At 45.9% G+C, this 21,359-nt stretch overlaps 3 protein-coding genes across 4 annotated transcripts; 2 read left to right on the forward strand and 1 right to left on the reverse strand.

Moving 5' to 3' along the window:
* Positions 1 to 2,698: 2,698 nt before the first annotated feature.
* Positions 2,699 to 15,610, reverse strand: LOC6549606 (CDK5 and ABL1 enzyme substrate 1). 2 transcript variants are annotated; one of them, XM_026980549.1, is made up of 9 exons: positions 15,129 to 15,610; positions 12,798 to 14,067; positions 5,375 to 5,758; positions 5,186 to 5,312; positions 4,972 to 5,120; positions 4,301 to 4,333; positions 3,895 to 4,012; positions 3,644 to 3,828; positions 2,699 to 3,444 (listed from the first exon to the last, which is right to left on the reverse strand). In XM_026980549.1, the coding sequence occupies exons 2-9, from the start codon at positions 13,634 to 13,636 to the stop codon at positions 3,099 to 3,101; spliced, it is 2,181 nt and encodes a 726-aa protein (XP_026836350.1). In that variant the 5' UTR covers positions 13,637 to 14,067; positions 15,129 to 15,610; the 3' UTR covers positions 2,699 to 3,098. The 2 variants fall into 2 exon arrangements, with proteins under 2 accessions (XP_026836350.1, XP_001975739.3); XM_001975703.3 differs by lacking the exon at positions 4,301 to 4,333.
* Positions 15,611 to 15,856: 246 nt separating this feature from the next.
* LOC6549605 (pre-mRNA-splicing factor SYF1) lies at positions 15,857 to 18,771 on the forward strand. Its single transcript, XM_001975702.3, has 3 exons — positions 15,857 to 15,988; positions 16,047 to 18,077; positions 18,138 to 18,771. Exons 1-3 carry the CDS (start codon positions 15,944 to 15,946, stop codon positions 18,708 to 18,710), a joined length of 2,649 nt encoding a protein of 882 aa, XP_001975738.1. The 5' UTR covers positions 15,857 to 15,943; the 3' UTR covers positions 18,711 to 18,771.
* Positions 18,772 to 18,879: 108 nt separating this feature from the next.
* Positions 18,880 to 21,044, forward strand: LOC6549604 (cytosol aminopeptidase). Its single transcript, XM_001975701.3, has one exon. The coding sequence runs from the start codon at positions 19,070 to 19,072 to the stop codon at positions 20,726 to 20,728; it is 1,659 nt and encodes a 552-aa protein (XP_001975737.1). The 5' UTR covers positions 18,880 to 19,069; the 3' UTR covers positions 20,729 to 21,044.
* Positions 21,045 to 21,359: the final 315 nt, after the last annotated feature.

Raw genomic sequence — 21,359 nt, forward strand, 5'->3', positions numbered from 1 at the left:
AAACCATTCCCCCCCCCCTCCCAACCCGCTACCTTTCGGTCTGAATGGCTGCGGGCATATTTAATTACAAAAGCTGCTAATTAGGAAACGTACACACCCACGTTGGTTAATTTGTTTGCAAACCAATTAACTCGGCGCATAGTAGCAGGCGCACAGAAAACCGCAGACAGTCGACAGGCAGCAAAATCAGCAGCAGCAGCAGCAGCAGCGGCAGCGGCAGCAGCGGCGAAAGAAACGCAGCAGCAGCAGCGGCAGCAGCAGCAGCGGCAGCAGCAGCAATGGAATATTGGTCGCTTAGCCAGCCAGTCGGTCGGTCGGTCGGTCCCTCAGTTCAATTCTGGGGGTCGTCGGAAGCCTTACGTGGCTGCAGAGAGCAGGCGGAGGCGAAGGAACTTTCCAATCCAATCGGTGGATGGCGAACTTAACTAATGCCAACTAGCTAACTAACAACTGTTAACGAGCCACAAAAACCTGGCCACAAAAGATAAGGGTCCAGATGTTTTCAGGGTTGGCCCGGGGGTTGAAAGGGGGCAGGCGGCGGCGGAGGCGGCGGGGGGTTCCAAGAAACATTTCTAATAAATGAAAGCGAAACTTTAATGAAAAAGTTACGTTTCATTAACGAACGTGTGTGCGTGTGAGTGTATAGGCACTGTGAGAAAAGAAGTATATACAGCAAAGATCATTAATTAAGATGTAGTCAATATTGGACTTGACTTTAATGATTTTAAATATAGTTATCTGATAGGTTTGTTTCCTTTGAAAACTAGGTTGTTTAATTCATTAGGAAAATATTTAAAATTAAAGAATTTTAAGTTTAAAACGAAGCCTAGGGTTTTACTTTTATAATGAAACGAAAGTGCAAACATTTTGCTGCACATTTTAGACTTTTTAAATATTTCTTTAATGGCTTAACAAAGTAACTATGAAATAACACAAAACAGGACAAGCTACTTTATTTTTATATTTCCTACTTAATATTTTCAAAATTTTTTTTATTTTTAGTCAAGTATTTTTCCCAGTGCACGTTTGTTCTTAATAAGTGAGCTAGAGTTGCTGCAAAAGTTTCTGTCGCTCTGGTTTGGCACGTTTGCCTGTGTTGCTCGCTTCTGGCTTCCGTTCGCCGTTGGACGGTCGTGCGTGCTAATGAGTAATAAACCAGCATTGTTGTTGCTGTGGCTGGCCGTGTGGGGGTGGGGCCGAGCCACCCAGTATCACCGCCATCCCCCTCACCACCCCCACGCCACTTCCCACACCCGGTGGCCTAGACGAGCGGTAGACTTGAATGTCGGGCGAACAGACCCATCGAGCAGCATTCCCTGTCCCAAAAGAGAGAATGCGAAACCGGTGGGTGGATGGGAGGATGGGTGGCTGGGTGGTTGGGTGGTTGGGCCGGGTGTAGTGCCAGTTGGGGATGGTATCTGTGTGGATCCTTCTGTTCCGCCTTGGCTTTCGCGTTAATTAGTTTTGAGCGCTTTCATTATGCAGCTACATGTGGCAGGTTTTTGTTCGGGGAGTACAGGATACACCACGACCATGTCCATGCCCATGTCCATGTCTTTGCTCCAGAGCCATTTTGCTAATGAGCTTTTTAGCTGACTAACCAATTTGGCGTAATTACATTTTTCGGATTCTGAGATTACTTTTTAAAGGTGTTTCTGATTGGCGCCCGTCAGCTGCACGGAATTTAAATGTAAAAAATTATTTGTTATACAAGTCTTTACACTGCAACAATTACTATTAAAAAATAAATTAATGATGTGTTTAGAAAACGTACAAATGTACAAAGAATATTTCAGCAAAAAACGCTTACTTACAAAAAAGAGTATTTAAAAAATATTTCAGAAGGATTACCTATGCTAAGAAAATGAAAAATATATTATCATAGAAATGTATTACTTACACCAAACTCTTTAGTTTTCATTATGTAACCAAAATAATTGCTAATCTAAAAATAAATAAAATAGTGATTGCACTATCACTGGAAACCAGTGAGTAAGCCCAGTCGCAGGGTATCTCCCAGTCCGAATTGAGAAACCCCCCAGGAACGAAAACCATATTGCTGATAAGGCAAAACGCTAAGTGCGATTGCATCGCATTACATGCGCCAGCAACTGCTGCCCATTTGCTGGCCGCCCGAAAGGCAGCCAGCTACAAAAACATTGTGGCTTATCACAAAAGAGTTAACAGACACTACAGCAACAACAAGCGAATGGAACAAAAGGCGATGTGCAGGCACGTACACCCCCCGCAGATCCGACGCCCCCTCCGCACTTCCCCCTGTCAGCACGTTTGAGTTGCCCGTATTTTTGGGTTATCGCCCGGTCGTATTTGTTTATAGAGAAAGAGAACTCTTTTTCGCTTTTTTTCGTGTTTGACCACCTGTTGCCGGGCTCTGAGCGCCTGTTGCGCCAGCAAATAATCGATCGTCAGTTATTTATTGATTTCTGATTGATGGCATCCATTGGCATTCATGCTTTGCCAAGCGACGCGGCTCAAGGGCGGGGGATAAGCGTCCGGTACGTGGGATCTTGGAGCGTGCCGGGGCGGATTAGCTGGCTTTGGTCATGCGGCCAACAGCAAACGGCAACAGGCAGAGATCGGCGCCAATGGAAATTTGAATAAAATTAATATTACAACTACAGTGGCCGGCGGCACAGAATGCTGATAAGCGCTTAACTTATCAAATGCACGGGTGGGGTTCGTTTGGTTAACTTTAGTTTATTCATTTTTGAAATGTCTATAACAGAAACCGAAGAAAACGTATTTAAACATAAACACTTAGCAGTCTAGGAATCAGGACCAAAGTTAATGTTGGGATATACTCGCATATGTAAATTTTTTTTTTTTTTTTTGTGTGTTTTTCAATTGGTTTTGTCTCTTTTTTTCGTAGTTTTGTGACTGTTTTAGCAAAACTTATCTAGCTACGCCCTAAGCCTAGGCAATGTCATCATCGTGATCATCGTAATTGTTGAAAAACCCAACACCCAAAAGTATGCTATAAGTACGAACGGCTACTTGCGACTGCCCTTGCGACACAGCTGCTGTACCGCCTGCGCTGCCGCCAGGAAACTCTTCTCGGCGCAGCGCTTGGGCCAGTCCTAGGACTCGTAGAGCAGCCGCTGATAGTGCGGCAGGACCTCGTGGCGGCTCACATGCAGGCTGAACTCCAGCGCCACCAGCACGGCGAACTCCGATGAGATTAGCTCCTTGCGATTCAGCCGGAACACGCTCTCCGTCTTCTCGATCAGGCTCTTGAGGGCGTCACCCTTCACGTCGTTCATCTTGGCGCTGAGCAGCAGGCAGGCGCCGGCGCACAGCTTGCGGTTGCTCTTGTTGATCAGATTGGCCAGGATGAGCTTCTCGAAGTACACGTACGCCTGCGATATGGTCACCAGATCGATGCGCGAGTCCAGTTTGTTGATCCTGCGCATCTCCCGCTTAATGCTGCAAGCGAAACGTAAATAGATTAGTATGGTTACTGAAGAATGAGGCTATAGTGTCACTTTCTTAAGAATTTTCACTATTTTCTTTGCAATTTTTAAAGATCTTTGCATGTTTTTAATATTTCTCTTTGAAGTTACTCGAAGTTTTCTTTAATTAGTTTCAAAAGTGAAGCCATAGTCCTTTAGATTCGGATTCTTACCTCCTCAGCTTGCTCAGCGTGAGTTGTATGGTGGGGAACTTCTCGCGAAACTTGTCGTTCAACTCCTTCTTAAGATCGGAGGGACGCACATAGTCGATGACCGAGGTCATGTAAGAGGTGAAGGTCAGCAGAGTGCGGTGCTTTCCGGCAATCAGCTCGGGATCGTCCAAAATGCTGGCGGAGTACTGTCGATTACGCAAAACATAACTGGAGTTAATAAAGAGTTCAGTGGGAGGGACCAGGCAACTTACCACTTGTCCACGAGACGTGTCTCCGCCCAGGATAACACTCTCTATGTCCATATCCAGCTTCAAGTCTGGCGTCGGGCTGGTTGCACTATTGCGGTTGTTGTTCTCATAGGTGAAGCACCTGCGAAGCCAATCAAATGATTAGGATGCACACAAAACATCAAGAATATGCTAAGATAGCGCGTGAGAGAAGGCGGGATTGGGTTAGTCGAAGCATTGCTGTTCGTTGGATGTGTGCGAGTGGGTGGCTGGAGGTGTGTATGTGGGGATAGGTGAAATTGGTTAGTGGGCTAAAGCTTTTGGCAGTCAACCAGGCTTTGGAACTACAGCAGTTCAATAACCAAGTACCAAGTACCATAGCCAGGTTGGCTGTTTTGTTTTAGTCATATTAGCTGTTTTCAAAATTTACCATTTGCCTTGACGTTTGGTTATGGTTTTTGTGCTGAAACGAAGTAGTGCAAAGCGTTAAATGAATTAGCAAAGTTAATGGCACATAATGGTTTTATTTATTTTTTTTTGGGTCAACTATTACCGAACCAAAACAAAGAAAAAATTTAATATTTTAGCTTATTAAGCGACAAAAGTATCTTTCGATTTGGGAATTACATATATAAATGCGTAAAATGTGCTGAGCTCCAGTAAATTTATAATCATCGGATTGGGTAATATCACGCTCAGCTCGTGATGAGTCAGATTTACAGGTCTTGCTGGGTCAGCTCTGTAGCTGTTGACAAACACGAGCTAAACCAGTGTCTCCAATAACCGAGTAATACGAGGAGGTAACAAAGAAGCTTTATGTTTACTTTTAATTTTTAATGGAATCGTACGCAGAATTGCAAGTTGTGGGGAAATCTGTTCAACAGAGATTGTATTCTTTACTTGGCTACTTGCTATTCGATCAGACAAAGGGTTTATTAGTTTACAGTGGTCTTTCGGTATGGCTAACCATGCATTATGACTCTCGATGAATGTTTAGAATGGTTCATGGGCATGACAAAATGGAGCTGATTGAATGTGTTCAACATAAATGATACGAAAGATGATCCAAAATATGCTGGCAGATTGGAAGCCGGCACCAACCTCGCTATGCCATGATTCTTGAGCGCCGCTGTGCTCGTGATCTCCATTTGGTTCTCAAAGATGGAGGGATTCGCCGATGCATTGCCATGCTTCTTGCGCTCCTTTTCGTACTGACGTGAAGGAATCAACAGATGACCATATGATATGTCCTGTAAAAAACAAGTTGTAGTTATTATTATATTCAGTACGAATTTAGTTAAACTTATTGACTTACCTGACCACTTTCGGCCTTCTGGATTCCCAGCAAATCAAACGGATCGAATGGCGCATCGTTGATCGAGCTCAAAGGACGTGAAGTGGATGGATTCCGACGACGACGGTCCTCCTTGCGAAACTCGGCTCTGAAAATTCGTACATAATTATTATTATATACTTTTTAATAATTAGAAGTGTTGCAGCTCACCTTCCATTCTTGCCCTTGTAGTAGGGAAGTGATGAGAATATGAAGAACGGAATCTTGCGCGACACCAGCACCATTCGCTCATCCCGTGCCTGTCCAAGTCCCAATGGCTGGCCGGAGGTTCCTCGCCGGCTATCGCTGATCTGGACCGACTTGCTGAGGCTGTTCCGGAAACTGCCCGCAAAGTTGCCCGCCGGAGTCAGGCTCTCCGTGCTGCTGTCGTCGGTGATGTGGCTGACGCTCGATCCGCTCAAGACATAGGTGCGCTTCAGGCCGCCTCCCATGGCAATGCTCGAATTGGAGACCGCCCGCATTCCCGGCGCCGTGTTCAAACGTGCCCTCCGCTCCGGCTGCAAGTTCTGATCGCTTGCCCCATTGCTGAAGGTGCTGCAAGGAGGAGCGGGAGATTGGTTAGAATTGTAGCGATCTAAGGAGCAACAGGCGCTCAACAATGCAAGTAGCGTGAAAAACGCGCAGAAAACGATAAAAAAACGCGCTGGGCTGGACCTTGAAGGCGGTTTTTTCGCCCCAAGTTGTTGCTGCTTTAAAATACGCTTTTTTTTTAGGTATTTATAAATTCAATGACAAATGCCAACGAAGAGACTAGTGATGGCAGCTTAGCTATTACTAAATACAAAATGGATTAAAAGTTTAAGTTTAAAGCTATTACTTTAATTTTAAAAATGTAAGTACTATTATGTAGATAAACTGGAAAATCAATGATGCAACAGTGTAATCTTATTATAGCCCAATTGACAATTAGCTATCTTACAGTTTAATTATACCAGCGAGCTTAGCTGTGCGAATCGGGTGCAGTTTATAGCTTATTTTGGCTTTTTTGAGGATAGCTTCTTTTTGAGGATAGCACCATCTCCGGAACCCTCATCATCGAGGGAGCCCATCGTCACACCCCTCACGCAATGATCGATATTTTCACAGGCCCGCAGAAACGGGAGGGAAACTCGGCGGAGGCAGAAAGATTTTCTTTGTGCGTTTAAAGGGCGATCAAAGTAGCGGCCCGCTGCTTATCGCTTGTGTATTTTTGGAAATCAAACACATCCACACAAGCACACGCACACACACACACACTCGTTCGCACACATGTGCAATGCCGAAGGGCAGTGCCGCAACGCAAGTCAATTAGCCAACTGAAGTCGGCATCTTGACGGCATCTGTGCGCCTGGTTGATTACCTTGGGATAATTGGTCTAGGTCGAGGTTACAATCAAAAAAAGTGTGGTCTTTAGGGGCAGGGGGCAGGGAGCAGGGGGGCTGTGCGCAAACTCCCCTCAAGTTGTTCGTGGTGACGATTCTGCGTTAATTAGCTGGATGAAGTGCAAGGCAGCTCGCTTTTCATTAAAAAACCCCATGCAAGCCCAACCCAAAAATATGACGGAGGTGGCGCCTAGGCTGTCATAACCCGTTAATTAGTTGGAGCATTTTAACAGGCGCTCAGAATTAGCAGCTGGAGTTTAGTTTTACATGCTTACTACAGCTGGACGAAGGAGAGGGAGTAAATGGTTGGGGATAACTCCAAAATGTGTGTGTGTGTGTGTGAGTGTGCGTGTGTATGTTTGGCCGAAGAAGAAGCAGAAGTAAAGGGCCGAGCAAACATTTATTTTTGTGCGTTTGCTTTTGTGTTTTCGTTTCGTCTAACTATTGACTCGCTAATGAGTTTGTGTGCTTCTCTGTGTGTGTGTGCGTGCGTGTGAGTTGATAAGAGGTTGGGCAAAGTGCGTGTGCGAACGAGAGGGAGAGAGACAGAGAGAGGGAGAGAGAAAACATAGCCCACCACTGCAACTCAAACAATTATGCAAGTGTGCGTGCATGGTCTGGTATTTATAGTTTTTCTATTCCAATTTCGGTTTTTGGAAACTCTGCCTATGAAGTGCTGTGCCCCTGTGATATAAGCAAACAATATTCAAATTCTAACAATAGATTTGATGAATTGAAAAGAAAATGATTCAGTATTTTTTGAACCATCGAAGAAACTTCGTTAACATGAAGACTTGCATAACATTCTAGTATGTACAGCGCTATTTATAGAAGATCGCCTACATTGCGTTAGAAAATTCTTATAACAGAATCTGATACAGTATACAGTGCTGTAAACAGTGATAATTCAAACAGAAATGTTAATGCGAATCATTACATTTCCTGCTAATAGCATAATGTTGAAATTGTATCTTCTGTTGTTTGCATAACCGATAATTTAAAAAAATAAAATCCAGCCATTTAGCAAATTTGCATGCCTTGTATCATATAAATAAAAAATCCCATAGCTTCAATCTCGCAGCTGTGCAGATCTGAGGATATGTACATATGTCTTTCGCCTAGAGACTACCACTTTGATTTTATTTTCAGTGCAAATATTGACCGAGAACTGCTACTAAAAGCTTAGGTAAATATACTCTTCTTGTTTGCATACGAAAGAGCAAGCAAATAAATCTTGCCAAGACTACATTGAAAAAAAAAGAAATATTTTAATTGTGATATCTTTCCCCTTTAAAGGTGTTCCTTTGTGTGTGTGAAGCAATTAAATCAACTGACTCAATCGCGCTTTTATCAGCAATCGCTTTTGTTATTGTCATCGTGTCTTGTTGTTTTTGCTGCTATCAGCTGGCTATGTGCAAGCAGATGTTAATGGAAGTAAGTTTTATTATATAAGTTTCGATTTGAACAGATCACGTGCCCATGAGCTTAAACATGCAGGTCTGCTGATAAAAGCTTTCAGCCAAATAAGCCAGCCACAAACAAAAACTACAAAATATGTACACAAAAATAAATATGTAAATATATTAAAACATGTTTGACAACACCAAAACGCATAGAAAAAATTTGGTTTCAAAAAACGCTAGCATATCGCTTTCGAATCGCTAGAGAAACGCCAGCAAACCGCTAGAAAATGCAACTTCCATTAACATGTTCTGATTTCGTACATTTCTTATGTGTAAGATACTACATCTGGAAATAACCACTACCCTACCATCTGAAACAACCCTAGTTGAAGATACACTGCAAGTAATAACTAGAAATTGCCACTTGAGACTTTGTTTTGGCGACAAATGACGCAAATTGATTTCAGCATTATCAACGTTTCACCTCGAATAAAAGTGGATTTCGAAACGAAATGGTGTTCTAGATAAGGTGGGACACATCCAGCGTAACCCATCGGCAAATAACAATAACAATAATCGCGTTAGGAAAAGAAGGCGTAACAAAAGAATAAGCGTTTTGTAAACAAACAGTGGAAGCAAAACGGAATGCCAAAAAACGCCAGCGATTTCGGAAGCGACGAGCAAAACGACGATCGAAATGTTTACCAAGTCGAAAGTACACACATAATTACTTAAAGCAAATAGGCAACAAATATTGTATATTTACAAGTACAATTGAAGGCTGTCGATAAAAAGCACAAACAAAGAAATGGAACGGTGTCGATATAAATCTACTATACTTTGCACATTCAGACACATAATAACATGTTCACACTGTTTATTTTTTTTATATTCTACAGACAGATCTCAGCTTCAAGAGCTTACGAGTATTAAAAAAAAGAAAAATGAGCGAAAAAAATGGCATGAGCGAAAACCGAGAAATCACTGAAACGGGAACCCATTTTATCCGCTTTTAACCGCTTTTACTACCTCCAAATACAATGGAAGAGATAAAACATAAAAAAGTGCCATGGAAATGACGTGGAGTTTGAACATGTGTCGATTTAATATATTAAGTCGCAGTTAGTAGGAGGGAAGCATTAAGTTTAGCCGATAAGAAGTGCGGACAGCTTTATTTATCGCGAGGGCCTTTGAATTGGGTACCATGTGCAATAAAGTCCACAAAGCCACATATATTGTAAATATATTTAGGAATCCGATTAGGTGTGTCTATGTCATCTTTGGGCTGCTTATCGTTCATTTCTTCACCGACGAGCGTGGCAATGGAGCTTTATGGCGGTCTGTGTTGACTTTAGCAGAGCTTCCAGATGCAGAGAAGGCATTTAGCATGATTTTAATAAAACCTTTCTATCTCAAAGTTCAGAGATTGTTTTCGGTGTACTCATTCAGTATACACTGAAGGCAAAACAAGTTCTAGGGGTTGCTTGCACAAACTGGGATGCAGCGGCAACTGCAGTATGCACTTCAAGCTTTTTGCACCACTGACACACATTTACCATTTACCCACCCCGCCGGCACAAAGGAAACGCTTTGGAGCAGCGCGTCCTTGAACAGAAGGATTAGAACCCCTGAAACGCACAAGTAGTGCGAAAAAATAACGAAAACAAACAAGAACAGGGGAAACCGGTTCTTATTACGCCGTCGATTGCATAAAACTCTGCCTCAAGGTTACCCAGTTTGGTGGGGTGAACAGAATAGGGGGAGCCCCCTGCCCGGAGGTTTGATGAGGATTTCTCGCTGTTTGGACAGGTTTGCTGGCTCGACATTTGACATTGACATTGAAATTGGTGCGAGGCAGCCAGGCAGCCAGCAGGATGAGGCCACAAAAGCTCAAGTTCAATGCTGAGCTTTGCCTTTTGCCGGCTGAAGGTCCTTGGGCTGTAGGATGGACACTCCCTTAAATCAACTTAATTGCCATGACGCAACCTTTGAAGAGGAAGTGAAAACCGAGAATGAAAATATGATAGCTGGGCAATAAAAAATTGTTTACGTTTTCGGTAGAGTTTCGGGTTTTTTGTTTTTTTTTTTCGTTTATTTTTTTAATTTCTCTCCTCCGTATTCCCATTCATTGGCCAACTCCACATAAAGCAGCTCAGGTTTCAAAACAAAAACTGGCCATAAGTAGTTTGTTTTGGTTTTGCCAATTGCGACGCAGTTTGTTTTTTGCGCCTGCGCAGCTTTTTGTGGCAAGATTCCCACATCGAAAAATGCGAACCATTCGCATAACATAATATTGTCGTTTGCAACAATTTGCCTTTTCAACAAGTTTTGCCATCAGCAAATTTGCCATCCCATTCCAGAGCGGATATAGTAATGTAACCCTAGATTGGTGGGTAAAAACAGAACTTGCTTTTGGGTCCACGAAGAGCATAATAGTTTTGTTTTTATGCCGCGAATTCAGAGAAGCTGGCAGCACTTGGGAATATTTGAAATCGTTTAAATAGTTTGTCACTTGATGATGTGACAAGAAAGCCCCATTTATTTTGCACTGAGTCACGACATTCGGAAAATATCTTCTGATATGTCATTGTAACTGCAATGGAAAGGGAAAATATCTAATATTTAACTTAAATCAGCTGACGCAAGAAGTGCCACTTAATTTAAGTCTTTAACGTCACCGCGATATCTCATCGAGTGCTTTTATAATCTTGAGTTTCCGATCGTGATCGTTCCCACATGACAGATAAAAGATGGCTTGATAGAACTATCCGTTGTATATCAAGATCTTTTCTAACTAATCTTATCAGTTGATAGTCATTTGTACATACAAATATGATCTATTGCTAGTCATCGCTACGATAAGGTGCAAAATAAAAAATGAAGAGCTTCTGACTGTATTAAAGTAGATAAAACAACTTCTTGCAACGAATCGTGATAACAATTCGTACTCTTTAATATTTGTAAAGTATTTTCTAGTTTTCGTCGACTGTTTGTTATTCAGCGTACTGCTTCACAGCAATAATAGCTATAAATTTGCAACTTTATGGCTCGTTTGACAGTTTAGCTTGATGGCGCAGTAAGATCTTATATGGCATAACTACGGAATAGATTTCTTTGGTACTGTATATAAACAAAATCTGTACGGTATAATTAGTGGCATACTGTAGTAACAGCATCCCTAGGCTTTTACATAGTTATTGCCAAAACTAAAACTAGATCCCCGGGAATTTGATGTGGCCCAGCAAATGGCCATGACAGGTCGCTGACAAGCCAATTGGCCGGGTGCCAATTGCATATCCACAAGTATGTAACCCGCGGCTAGACGACAATAACTCACCCCCCGGAATCCGTGGTGCCCCCGGAAAAAACGGGTTAGCCACCAGTTGAGTGGCGGCAGCATGCGAAAGAAACCGAAAACGCTAGGCAGAAATAGCGAAACGCCAACGGAGCACGACTGCAAAGCTGCATGTGGCAAACAAGGTCAGTTTGCCAAAGCGCAGCGGACGAGTTCAACGAAACTTGCCTCTGACATTGGGGTAGTGAAAGCTCTGCGATGCACCTTAGCTTTGCGCGGAGAAAGACAAAGAAAGTGCTCCCCAGATGCGGAGGGTGGGGGCGAAAGTTCATTGCGGTTTGCGAGCGTTTCGCCCGCGATTTACGAGCGATTCGACGGCACACGCATTTGGCATTTGGCATTGCGTAATTACTTTGCGCTAATATTCCCAGATAATACCCATGATTCGCCGTTGACAGGTCGTTTAAGTGCGTGACAAAACGCCTGGCGCCTCGGACAAAAGTTCCAAATTAAACGAACACCGACGCCCCTCGACATGCAATTCAATTCAACTCAATTCAATTCAAACAATTGTTTGCACAGCTTTCGGCTGGGCACGCTCTCTAATTTACGTTAATTGAGCCGGCACACGTTGATGAATGAAGCCGATTCGAATAACCCCATCCCTTCGGATCAAAATATATATGTTTATTTTTGGGGGGTATTTTTAGCGCCAAGCGACCGGCAACAGAACCCCAATTATGCAGCATCAGCCGCTAAAAACGTGCAAAAAATCCCATCTGCGATATACGTCACAATCGGAAAAGCGCTGTCTCAATTTTCCCAAGCTTATACATATTTAAAAATAATTTTCGATTGAAGACCGCCCAGCTGGGCGTTTTGTTTTCGCGGTACTTTCGATCAAGCTGAGCCTATTTGTAAGCAAATTAGAGACCAAGTGTCAATTGGCTAACGTAAACTTAGCGGAAATTTCAATTAACAAATCGAGGAGGGGAAAAATCGATGCCAATTATGACGACAGCTTAATTGAACCCAACAAAAGTTCAGTGATCAAGCGATATGATTCATTTTTCGTAACCAGAAAGTATTTATAAATCAACAAAGAGCTAAGAAATATCAAGCGAATTCATTCGTATGGTTGAAAATATTGCGATACCGACTGGGAAAAACTGTCCACTTGACGTCACGTGTCAATCTATTTCTGAGAGTCTAGAAGATCTTTTAATTGGAAAATAAGTTTAAGGAGGCCATAACTTAACATTTCCCATTTATAGGAAGAGGAAAACTATGAAACTATGAATCCATCTACTTCTGAAGGGAATGATATATGAGTGATTATAATATACTATAAAGATAATACTATACTATAGTATAAAGATATAGAAACAGCTAATTTGATCCCAATTTCCAGCAAATGTTTGCCAAAATGCTGATTAGAAACCATAATAAGTTAAGATAGCTGCATGATAGCACATACATGAATTGGAATTTCGATCAAGTTGTGGATTACTCACCGTTCCCTCAGCGGCAATAGTTTGCTGCCCGCTCCGCCGGCCACGCCACCGCCGCTGCCCAGATTGGACACCTTGAGCGGTATCTTGACGCTGTCCGAATCGCTGCCGCTCTCGGCACCCGATCCTCCGCTGCCGGCGGCGCAACTCCGTGACTGCCGCTGTTGCTGCTGCAACTTGTGCTGCTGTTGCTGCTGCTGTTGGAGCTTATTGCCCATATTGCCATTGCCCGGTGCCTGGTGGTTCTGACGACCCGACGAGGTCGGGCGCTTTATGTTGCGTCTCTCAGCCGGCACAATGCTGCTGCGATTGTGTTCGGCGGCCGGCAGGACGTTCATCAGGTATTGACCCATATTTTCAGTTTCACTAAAATGCCCGTCCCCATCGCTGGCACCGGTGGTGCAGTCCTCCAGTCCCATTCCCAGAGCGATGCCGCCATCGATGCCCATGTGGACATCGGCGCTGCAGAGGAGCGACGAACAGAGGGAGCCATTCTGGTGCTGATGTTGCTGCTGCTGCTGATGTTGTTGTTGCTGCTGCTGCTGCTGTTGGGTGTGTTGCTGTTGCTGCTGCTGTTGCTGCGTATGATGCCGCTTCTGGTGGTGGTTGTGGTGCGTCGCCGAGTGGCTGCGCTGATGGTGGTGCTGCTGATAGTGCGGATGAAAGCCCCCCGAGCCGAGTCCCAGCGAGGATGGGTTCTTATTCTGGTTGCAGAGCAGGCTGCTGCCGAATGTTGCGCCGAATTTGGTGTCCCGATGGGTGCCATCTAACGAGATATTCGATAGGAACGAGATCGCAGCCAGTCTGCGCCTGTGTCTCGTCTTGTTGAGCGAACTTGCCATTAGGCGATGAACCCTTAATTACCAAGCGAGATTAACCGAAGTGGGTGGTGTGGGCGTGGGTCGTTTCCCTTGATGCTCTAATGCTCTACCTCTATATGTTTGTATGTATAGTGTGTGCATATACTGTGTGGGAATGTGTGGTTGCACTTTTCTGGAACACTCTTCGCGATTCTCTTCAAACTGGTTTCGAAAGTGATTATGTTGCTGTTGTGTATTTTCACTCTTTGCTGCCTGCTTGGTTCTCACTTTTCTTGATCGAATCAATTAAGTTTTTTAGTCTCTAACTTGGCAGCCGAATCAAAAAACAAACTACTTGAACGCGACATGGTGACGGATTTTTAGCACTTTGTATGACGGAAGAAAAATCGAAAAAATCTAATATTTCATGCACTTTTATTAACTGGCGTTTGTGCGTCGTTGCGTTGCTTTGGCTGCAAGTAGAAATAAGAACAGAAGAGAGGAATGGAATCAATAAATGCGACTACAAAAAGCGGCAGGAAAGCTGCTTTTGGCCAAGAGAAGCTTTCTCAGAGTGTTTCTGGAATAATCGCTGAAGTGCAGTGGGTGGCTCAGGGGAAATGATGGTCAGCACTTTCTCATTCTTGGCGGACCAAATATTGTGATATGATATAATATTGCTAGCAGAAGGCATCTCAATTTGGCATTTTATAATTATGATAACTATTGGGTGTTTTTAAAGTGAAAAAGCAATGTTTTTTAAATCATTTAATGTTACTTAATGAAGGTAATAAGATATTTTAAAAGTATCCCTAGATGATATATTAGTACATAGTAACCGGATTTATTTAATCATATTCACAATCTATTGAATAGATATCAGTTGAAAGAAGCGCGCATTATTTTTTTAAGAACTCAAATTAAACCCGAATTTTTGGTGTGATTTTAGCCAACTGGATTGACAAAGCTTTTCCGCTGGCAGTAAAAAGCTGCATGCGGCTCAAAGCTGCAGAGTGGTTTTAGCCGCCTTTGTTGCTGTTGTTGCTGGCGGGTGGCTCAGTGTGTCAGGTTAGTGGGTGGCAACAGTCGATAGAGAGAGAGTGAGAGAGGGTGAGAGCGAAGGAAAGAGAGATTGGCCCACAGCCGGCGAGGAAAATCTAAGCGCTTTTCCGCACTTTTGTGTGTGCTTCTGTTTACATTCAATCGGGAGGCCCTAAAATGCCCGAAAATTTTCCCTCGGGCACCGGAGCGAGTGGAAAATTTTCGAGAAACATCAAAAACAGCTGTTCGGGAAGCAGGGAAAAAGATTTCCCGGTGGTGGTTTTACTTAGGATCCAGTCTAATTGGACTCAACTGGACCAATTGGAGTGCGGCACACACAAGTTTAAACCTGTGCGAAAAATACAAAATCAATACAGGAACAAGTGTGTGCGAAAATATTTATGACACCCACCCACTCACTCGCTCGCACACACTCGCACGCACACGCACGTGTGACGTGTTTTTTCTTGTTTTCCCCTCGGCTTTTACTTACCACTTTGTTTAGTTTTTCCACGGTCGTTGTGTGTTATTTAAATCTTAATGCGATTAATAGTCGTTCTATGCTGAGAAATGTTTCAAGCGCGTCATTTTTATCTATTTTTATCGTGGATTTTCGAGAGACTTTGATTTTTTTGCCTTTGGCTGCCAACTCGCCTGCGCTCCTCACTCTCTTTGGCTCTCTTTTGCACGGCTGCGTTTGTGTGTTGGTGTGTTGCTGCACTCACGCAGTTGCCTTCGTTGCGTAAATTATGCAAAATGCAGGCCAATTGCAGTGTGTTCACAAAAACAGATGCAACGATCGTGTTAACTGTATTATTTAAGATTTTACGAGCGCGTAAACTGTTCTCTGCGAAATACGCAAACGGTATGAACGTCAAAATATTGGCCGCAGCGACGAAAACATCTGCAGATGGGCTTACGAAAAATTCACAAACTGAGGCCAGTGTTGGGAAGCGTGCGAACGGCAAAATACCCAATACCACTCAGGGGGTGACAAAAAATACCGCAATTGTGCTCTAGAAACTTCAAGATTGTTTTGCGTGTCCATTGCAACGTTTGGACAAGGTGCACCCAAAAAATTCTAGATGTTCCCATTTTTAAAAATAAATATTTATGTACACATGCCTGCTCTAAGATAATTTTATTAGCAATGTTGTATTCTGGATTTAAATAATTTGGTATTTTCCGCGGTATCTTGAGCCCACTACTTTTTCAACTCTCTGGCAACGCTTTTTCGATCAGCTGTTTTCGTGGGACGCGCATGAGAAGAAAATAATTGTTTGCGGCATTTCGTGAAAATCGCGGAAAATGGTGACAAAAGCGAGTAAATCTCTGAATTTAGAGATAAATTTCGTAAGTACCATGAAATATATATAGACCACAACTTACCTATCAAGTTTATCACACACAGGAAGAGGAGGACGTGCCGTATGAGGAGGAAATCCTTCGGAACGCCTACTCCGTAAAACATTGGCTGCGCTACATAGACCACAAAGCGAAGGCGCCGGATAATGGTGTAAACCTGGTCTATGAACGTGCCCTTAAGGAGCTCCCTGGCAGCTATAAGATCTGGCACAATTACCTGAGAACCCGCAGGAAGCAGGTGCGCGGTAAAATACCCACGGATCCCATGTACGAGGAGGTCAACAGCGCCTTTGAGCGCGCACTCGTGTTCATGCACAAAATGCCACGTATCTGGATGGACTACGGTGCCTTTATGACCTCCCAATGCAAGGTGACCCGCACCCGGCACGTTTTCGATCGGGCTCTAAGGGCTCTGCCCATCACGCAGCACGGCAGGATTTGGCCACTGTATCTGCAGTTTGTGCGCCGCTTTGAAATGCCGGAAACAGCGCTACGGGTCTACCGACGATATCTGAAACTCTTCCCCGAGGACACCGAGGAGTATGTGGACTACCTACAGGAAGCGGACCGCCTGGACGAAGCTGCGCAGCAGCTGGCGCACATCGTAGACAACGAACACTTCGTTTCCAAGCACGGCAAGTCCAATCATCAGCTGTGGAACGAACTGTGCGACCTCATCTCGAAGAATCCACACAAGGTGCACTCCCTAAATGTGGACGCCATCATTCGCGGTGGACTGCGGCGCTACACCGATCAGTTGGGCCACCTGTGGAACTCCCTGGCGGATTACTATGTGCGTTCCGGTTTATTTGATCGGGCAAGAGATATATACGAGGAAGCCATTCAAACCGTGACCACCGTAAGGGACTTCACACAAGTCTTTGATGAATACGCACAGTTCGAGGAACTCTCGCTGAACAAACGCATGGAGCAGGTAGCTGCCAATGAGGCGGCCACCGAGGAAGACGACATCGACGTTGAACTGCGCCTCTCACGCTTCGAATACCTCATGGAGCGCCGTTTGCTGCTGTTGAATAGCGTGCTACTGCGCCAGAATCCCCACAACGTGCACGAGTGGCACAAGCGGGTGACACTGTACGAGGACAAGCCCGCCGAAATCATTAGTACGTACACCGAGGCCGTGCAAACAGTGCAGCCGAAGCAGGCGGTTGGAAAGCTGCACACCCTGTGGGTGGAGTTCGCCAAGTTCTACGAGGCCAACGGACAGGTGGAGGATGCTCGTGTGGTCTTCGAACGCGGCACTGAGGTTGAGTATGTCAAAGTAGAGGATCTGGCGGCGGTGTGGTGCGAATGGGCAGAGATGGAGCTACGACAGCAGCAGTTCGAGGCGGCGCTCAAGCTGATGCAGAGGGCGACGGCCATGCCAAAGCGAAAGATTGCCTATCATGATGATACGGAGACGGTGCAGGCGCGCCTTCATCGCTCCTTAAAAGTGTGGTCCATGTACGCTGATTTGGAGGAGTCATTCGGCACCTTCAAGACCTGCAAATCCGTCTACGAGCGGATTATCGACCTGAAGATCTGTACGCCGCAGATCGTTATCAATTACGGAATGTTCCTCGAGGAGCACAACTACTTTGAGGAAGCCTACCGAGCCTATGAGAAGGGCATCTCTCTGTTCAAGTGGCCCAATGTATACGACATCTGGAACTCCTACCTAACCAAATTCTTGGAGCGTTATGGCGGCACAAAACTAGAGCGCGCCAGGGATCTCTTCGAGCAGTGCCTGGATCAGTGTCCTCCCGAACACGCCAAGTACTTTTACTTACTGTACGCTAAGTTGGAAGAGGAGCACGGTCTCGCCCGGCATGCCATGTCGGTTTATGATCGCGCCACGGCTGCTGTTAAAGAGGAGGAGATGTTCGACATGTACAACATATTTGTAAAGAAGGCAGCCGAGATCTATGGCCTGCCACGCACCCGCGAGATCTATGAGAAGGCCATCGAATCGCTGCCCGAGCAGAATATGCGCCAAATGTGTGTCAAGTTCGCGGAGTTGGAAACGAAGTTGGGCGAAGTGGATCGTGCTAGAGCCATCTATGCGCATTGCTCACAGGTATGTTAATATATACACAGCTATTGCTTCACTTATGCTAATAATTCTTGTCTTCTTCAGGTTTGTGATCCCCGCATCACCGCTGACTTTTGGCAAACTTGGAAGGAGTTCGAGGTGCGTCACGGCAACGAAGACACAATGCGCGAAATGCTGCGCATCAAGCGCTCCGTGCAGGCCACTTACAATACGCAAGTGAACATGATGGCCGCCCAATTCCTGAGCACAAACAACGGAGCGGCTGCGGATGCCGGAGCAGGAGCTGGACCGGATGCCATGCGATTGCTGGAGGAGAAAGCACGCCAAGCGGCAGCCGAGGCCAAACAAAAGCCCACCGAGAAGGCGGCCTCAAACATTATGTTTGTGCGCGGCGAGACGCAGGGAGGTGCCAAGGACAAAAAGGATACGGTTGTCAATCCTGATGAAATTGACATTGGAGACAGCGACGAGGACGAGGAGGAGGACGACGATGAGGAGAACGAGATGTCGAACGAGAACACGGCCAGTGCAGCGGCCACAAAAACCGACGAGGAAGGCCTCGTCATGAAGAAACTGCGCTTTGAGCAGAAGGCCATTCCAGCCAAGGTCTTCGGCAGCCTCAAGCCCTCAAATCAAGGCGACTCTGATGGAGAGTGAATGTTAATATGACATCTTTTTTGGCGTAAATACATGTGTGTCGAATGTTTTACAATTGTAATGCCTGTTTACCTGCTTATTGCACTGAGCTTAATTAGGTTCTCAAAAGGGAGTTTATAATATGTTTAATATTAATTGTTGCCAAACGAAGAGGGCGTGTCTAAAAGCGTCTCGGTTTGGAGGAGCTAGTTAGTCTACCCTTAGACCAAACAGAGGAACACACTTTCTACTGTCTTTCCAAAATTGTTAGGCACTTCGTAGTCAAAAATTTAACTATCCCTCTCCACCACTAAAAAAAAGCTGCGCAGACGTGCGCAAGGGCGGACTAACCAGGAAACCGAAGACCGTGTATCCCAAAGATGGCATCCACACGCATGATCAGCGCTTTTACGCGCAATCCAAGATTATACCAGAAGCTCTCGGCACCCTGGCAATCGTATAATCTCTTTGGCGCACAACTTTTTAACCACAGACTTCAGCGACAAGATTTTGAGATCATGAGGGGATTGGCAGGATCAGCAGACAAGTGCGACAACAAGACTGTTATCAAGGGCGTGGTGGTGGGCGTCTATTCCAAGGAGGGCGACAGCAAGGAGGTCAAGATGACGTCCAGCGGCGAGAAGTTTGACGACCGAACTCAGGGCAAGGTGTCCGAGCTGCTGCGCGAAACCGGAGTCAAGGGGGACCTGGGCAAGGGTAAGGTCTTCATGAACGTGGATGCCGAGTTCCGGGCAGTGGCGGTGGTGGGTCTGGGCCAAGAAGGCGCCGGATTCAATGACCTGGAGAATATCGATGAGGGCATGGAGAATGCCCGAGTGGCCGCTGGCGTCGGAGCACGGGCACTGCAGCTTCAGGGTTGCACGGAGGTGTTTGTGGACTCCATGGAATATCCGGAGCAGGCGGCGGAGGGCAGTGCCCTGGCCATCTGGCGTTACAACAGCAACAAGCGCAAGCAGGATCGCACTCATGTGCCCAAACTGGATCTGTACGACTCTCCGGATGTGGATGCCTGGACGAGGGGTCTCTTCAAGGCCGAATCGCAGAACTTGGCACGCAGATTGAGCGATGCGCCGGCCAATCAAATGACACCCACCATATTCGCCCAGTCGGCAGTGGATGCCCTGTGTCCGTGCGGCGTTTCCGTTGAGGTGCGATCCATGGATTGGATAGAAATGAATCACCTCAATTCGTTCCTAATGATAGCCAAGGGCAGCTGCGAGCCACCGGTGGTCCTGGAGGTCAGCTACTGCGGCACAGCGCCAGAGGATCGGCCCATACTGCTCTTGGGCAAGGGTTTGACCTACAACAGCGGCGGCTTGTGCCTGCGCCCAAAGGATTGCCTGCACATGTACCGCGGCTGCATGGCCGGAGCAGCCGTTTGTGTGGCCGCCGTTCGAGCTGCGGCCGCCCTCTCGCTGCCTGTCAACATCTCGGCCGTTCTGCCGCTCTGCGAGAATATGCCATCGGGAATGGCGGTCAAGCCAGGCGATGTGGTCACCCTGCTGAATGGCAAGACGCTGGGTATTGTGGATGTGAGCAAAGCTGGAACGGTGGTGTTGGCTGATCCCCTGCTCTTTGCCCAGACCACCTACAAGCCCCGCCTGGTGGTGGACTTGGCCACGTTGGGCTACGGCGTTTGTGCTGGCCTTGGAGAATCCGCCGCGGGATTGTTCACCAACTCCAACTTCATCGCCAAGCAATTCGAGAAGGCGGGCGGCCTTACGGGAGATCGGCTGTGGAGGCTGCCCTTGTGGCGCTACTTCAAGCAGCTGGTGTCCCCGAATCTCACCTACGACATCAGCAACAGGGGCATTGGTCCCGCCTCCAGTTGCATTGCCGCCGCCGTGCTGCACGAGCTGGTTCCCTGCGCGGACTGGGCCCACATAGATATCCGGAATGTGGGCATGCTGACGCGCCACAATCCGCTGCCATATCTGCTCAAGGATCGGATGACCGGCAGACCCACGCGCACCATCGTGCAGTTCCTGTACCAGATGGCCTGTCCGGATAGCAAGTAGTCCAGCAGTGGGCCGGGCTCTCCGGATCTGGATCGTCCGCACCTGTGGCGCTAGCTAGTTTCCACGTTTCTCGTTCTATCTTACTTCTGTTACGTGTCCGTTTCGGTGTTTCTTCATATACCAATATTGTCCCCATGTCCATGGCTTGTCCAAATTTTTGGTTTAGTGTTCCGCGGGCAGCTGGGCTACGACACATTGAAGGCAGTTCTACGGACAATGGACCAACCCAGTTGTCAATGGTAAGGGGAGTTCCACTGGCTTCTATGGATCGTCTCCCAGCTGCACAGCATTAAATGATTGAAAAGTGCTACATTTATGGCTGCCCGACTTTTATTTAATATAAACCCGTTTGTATAACCCGTTTGGACGGACCCATCGATAGTTTCAACTATAAAAAATCAGTATATTGCCTTGGGAGTTATTTTTAAGCATTATTTTCAAGCTTGACCCCTCACACATCAAGCGATACTTGAGTTAATTGAGCGAGAGTGCGAAATGGGAGCAGGGAAAGGGTTTGGTACAAACTTGACAGTTCCAGCACTTCCAGCTCTTAGCCCCGTCACATGGCCCACTCGCCTCCAATCTGGCTTTTGGCCCTTTTTCTTGTTGCTGCAGCACTGCTGCGAGGGCG

Source organism: Drosophila erecta, unplaced genomic scaffold, assembly GCF_003286155.1.
Source record: "Drosophila erecta strain 14021-0224.00,06,07 unplaced genomic scaffold, DereRS2 tig00000092-arrow-pilon, whole genome shotgun sequence".
NCBI lineage: Eukaryota > Metazoa > Arthropoda > Insecta > Diptera > Drosophilidae > Drosophila > Drosophila erecta.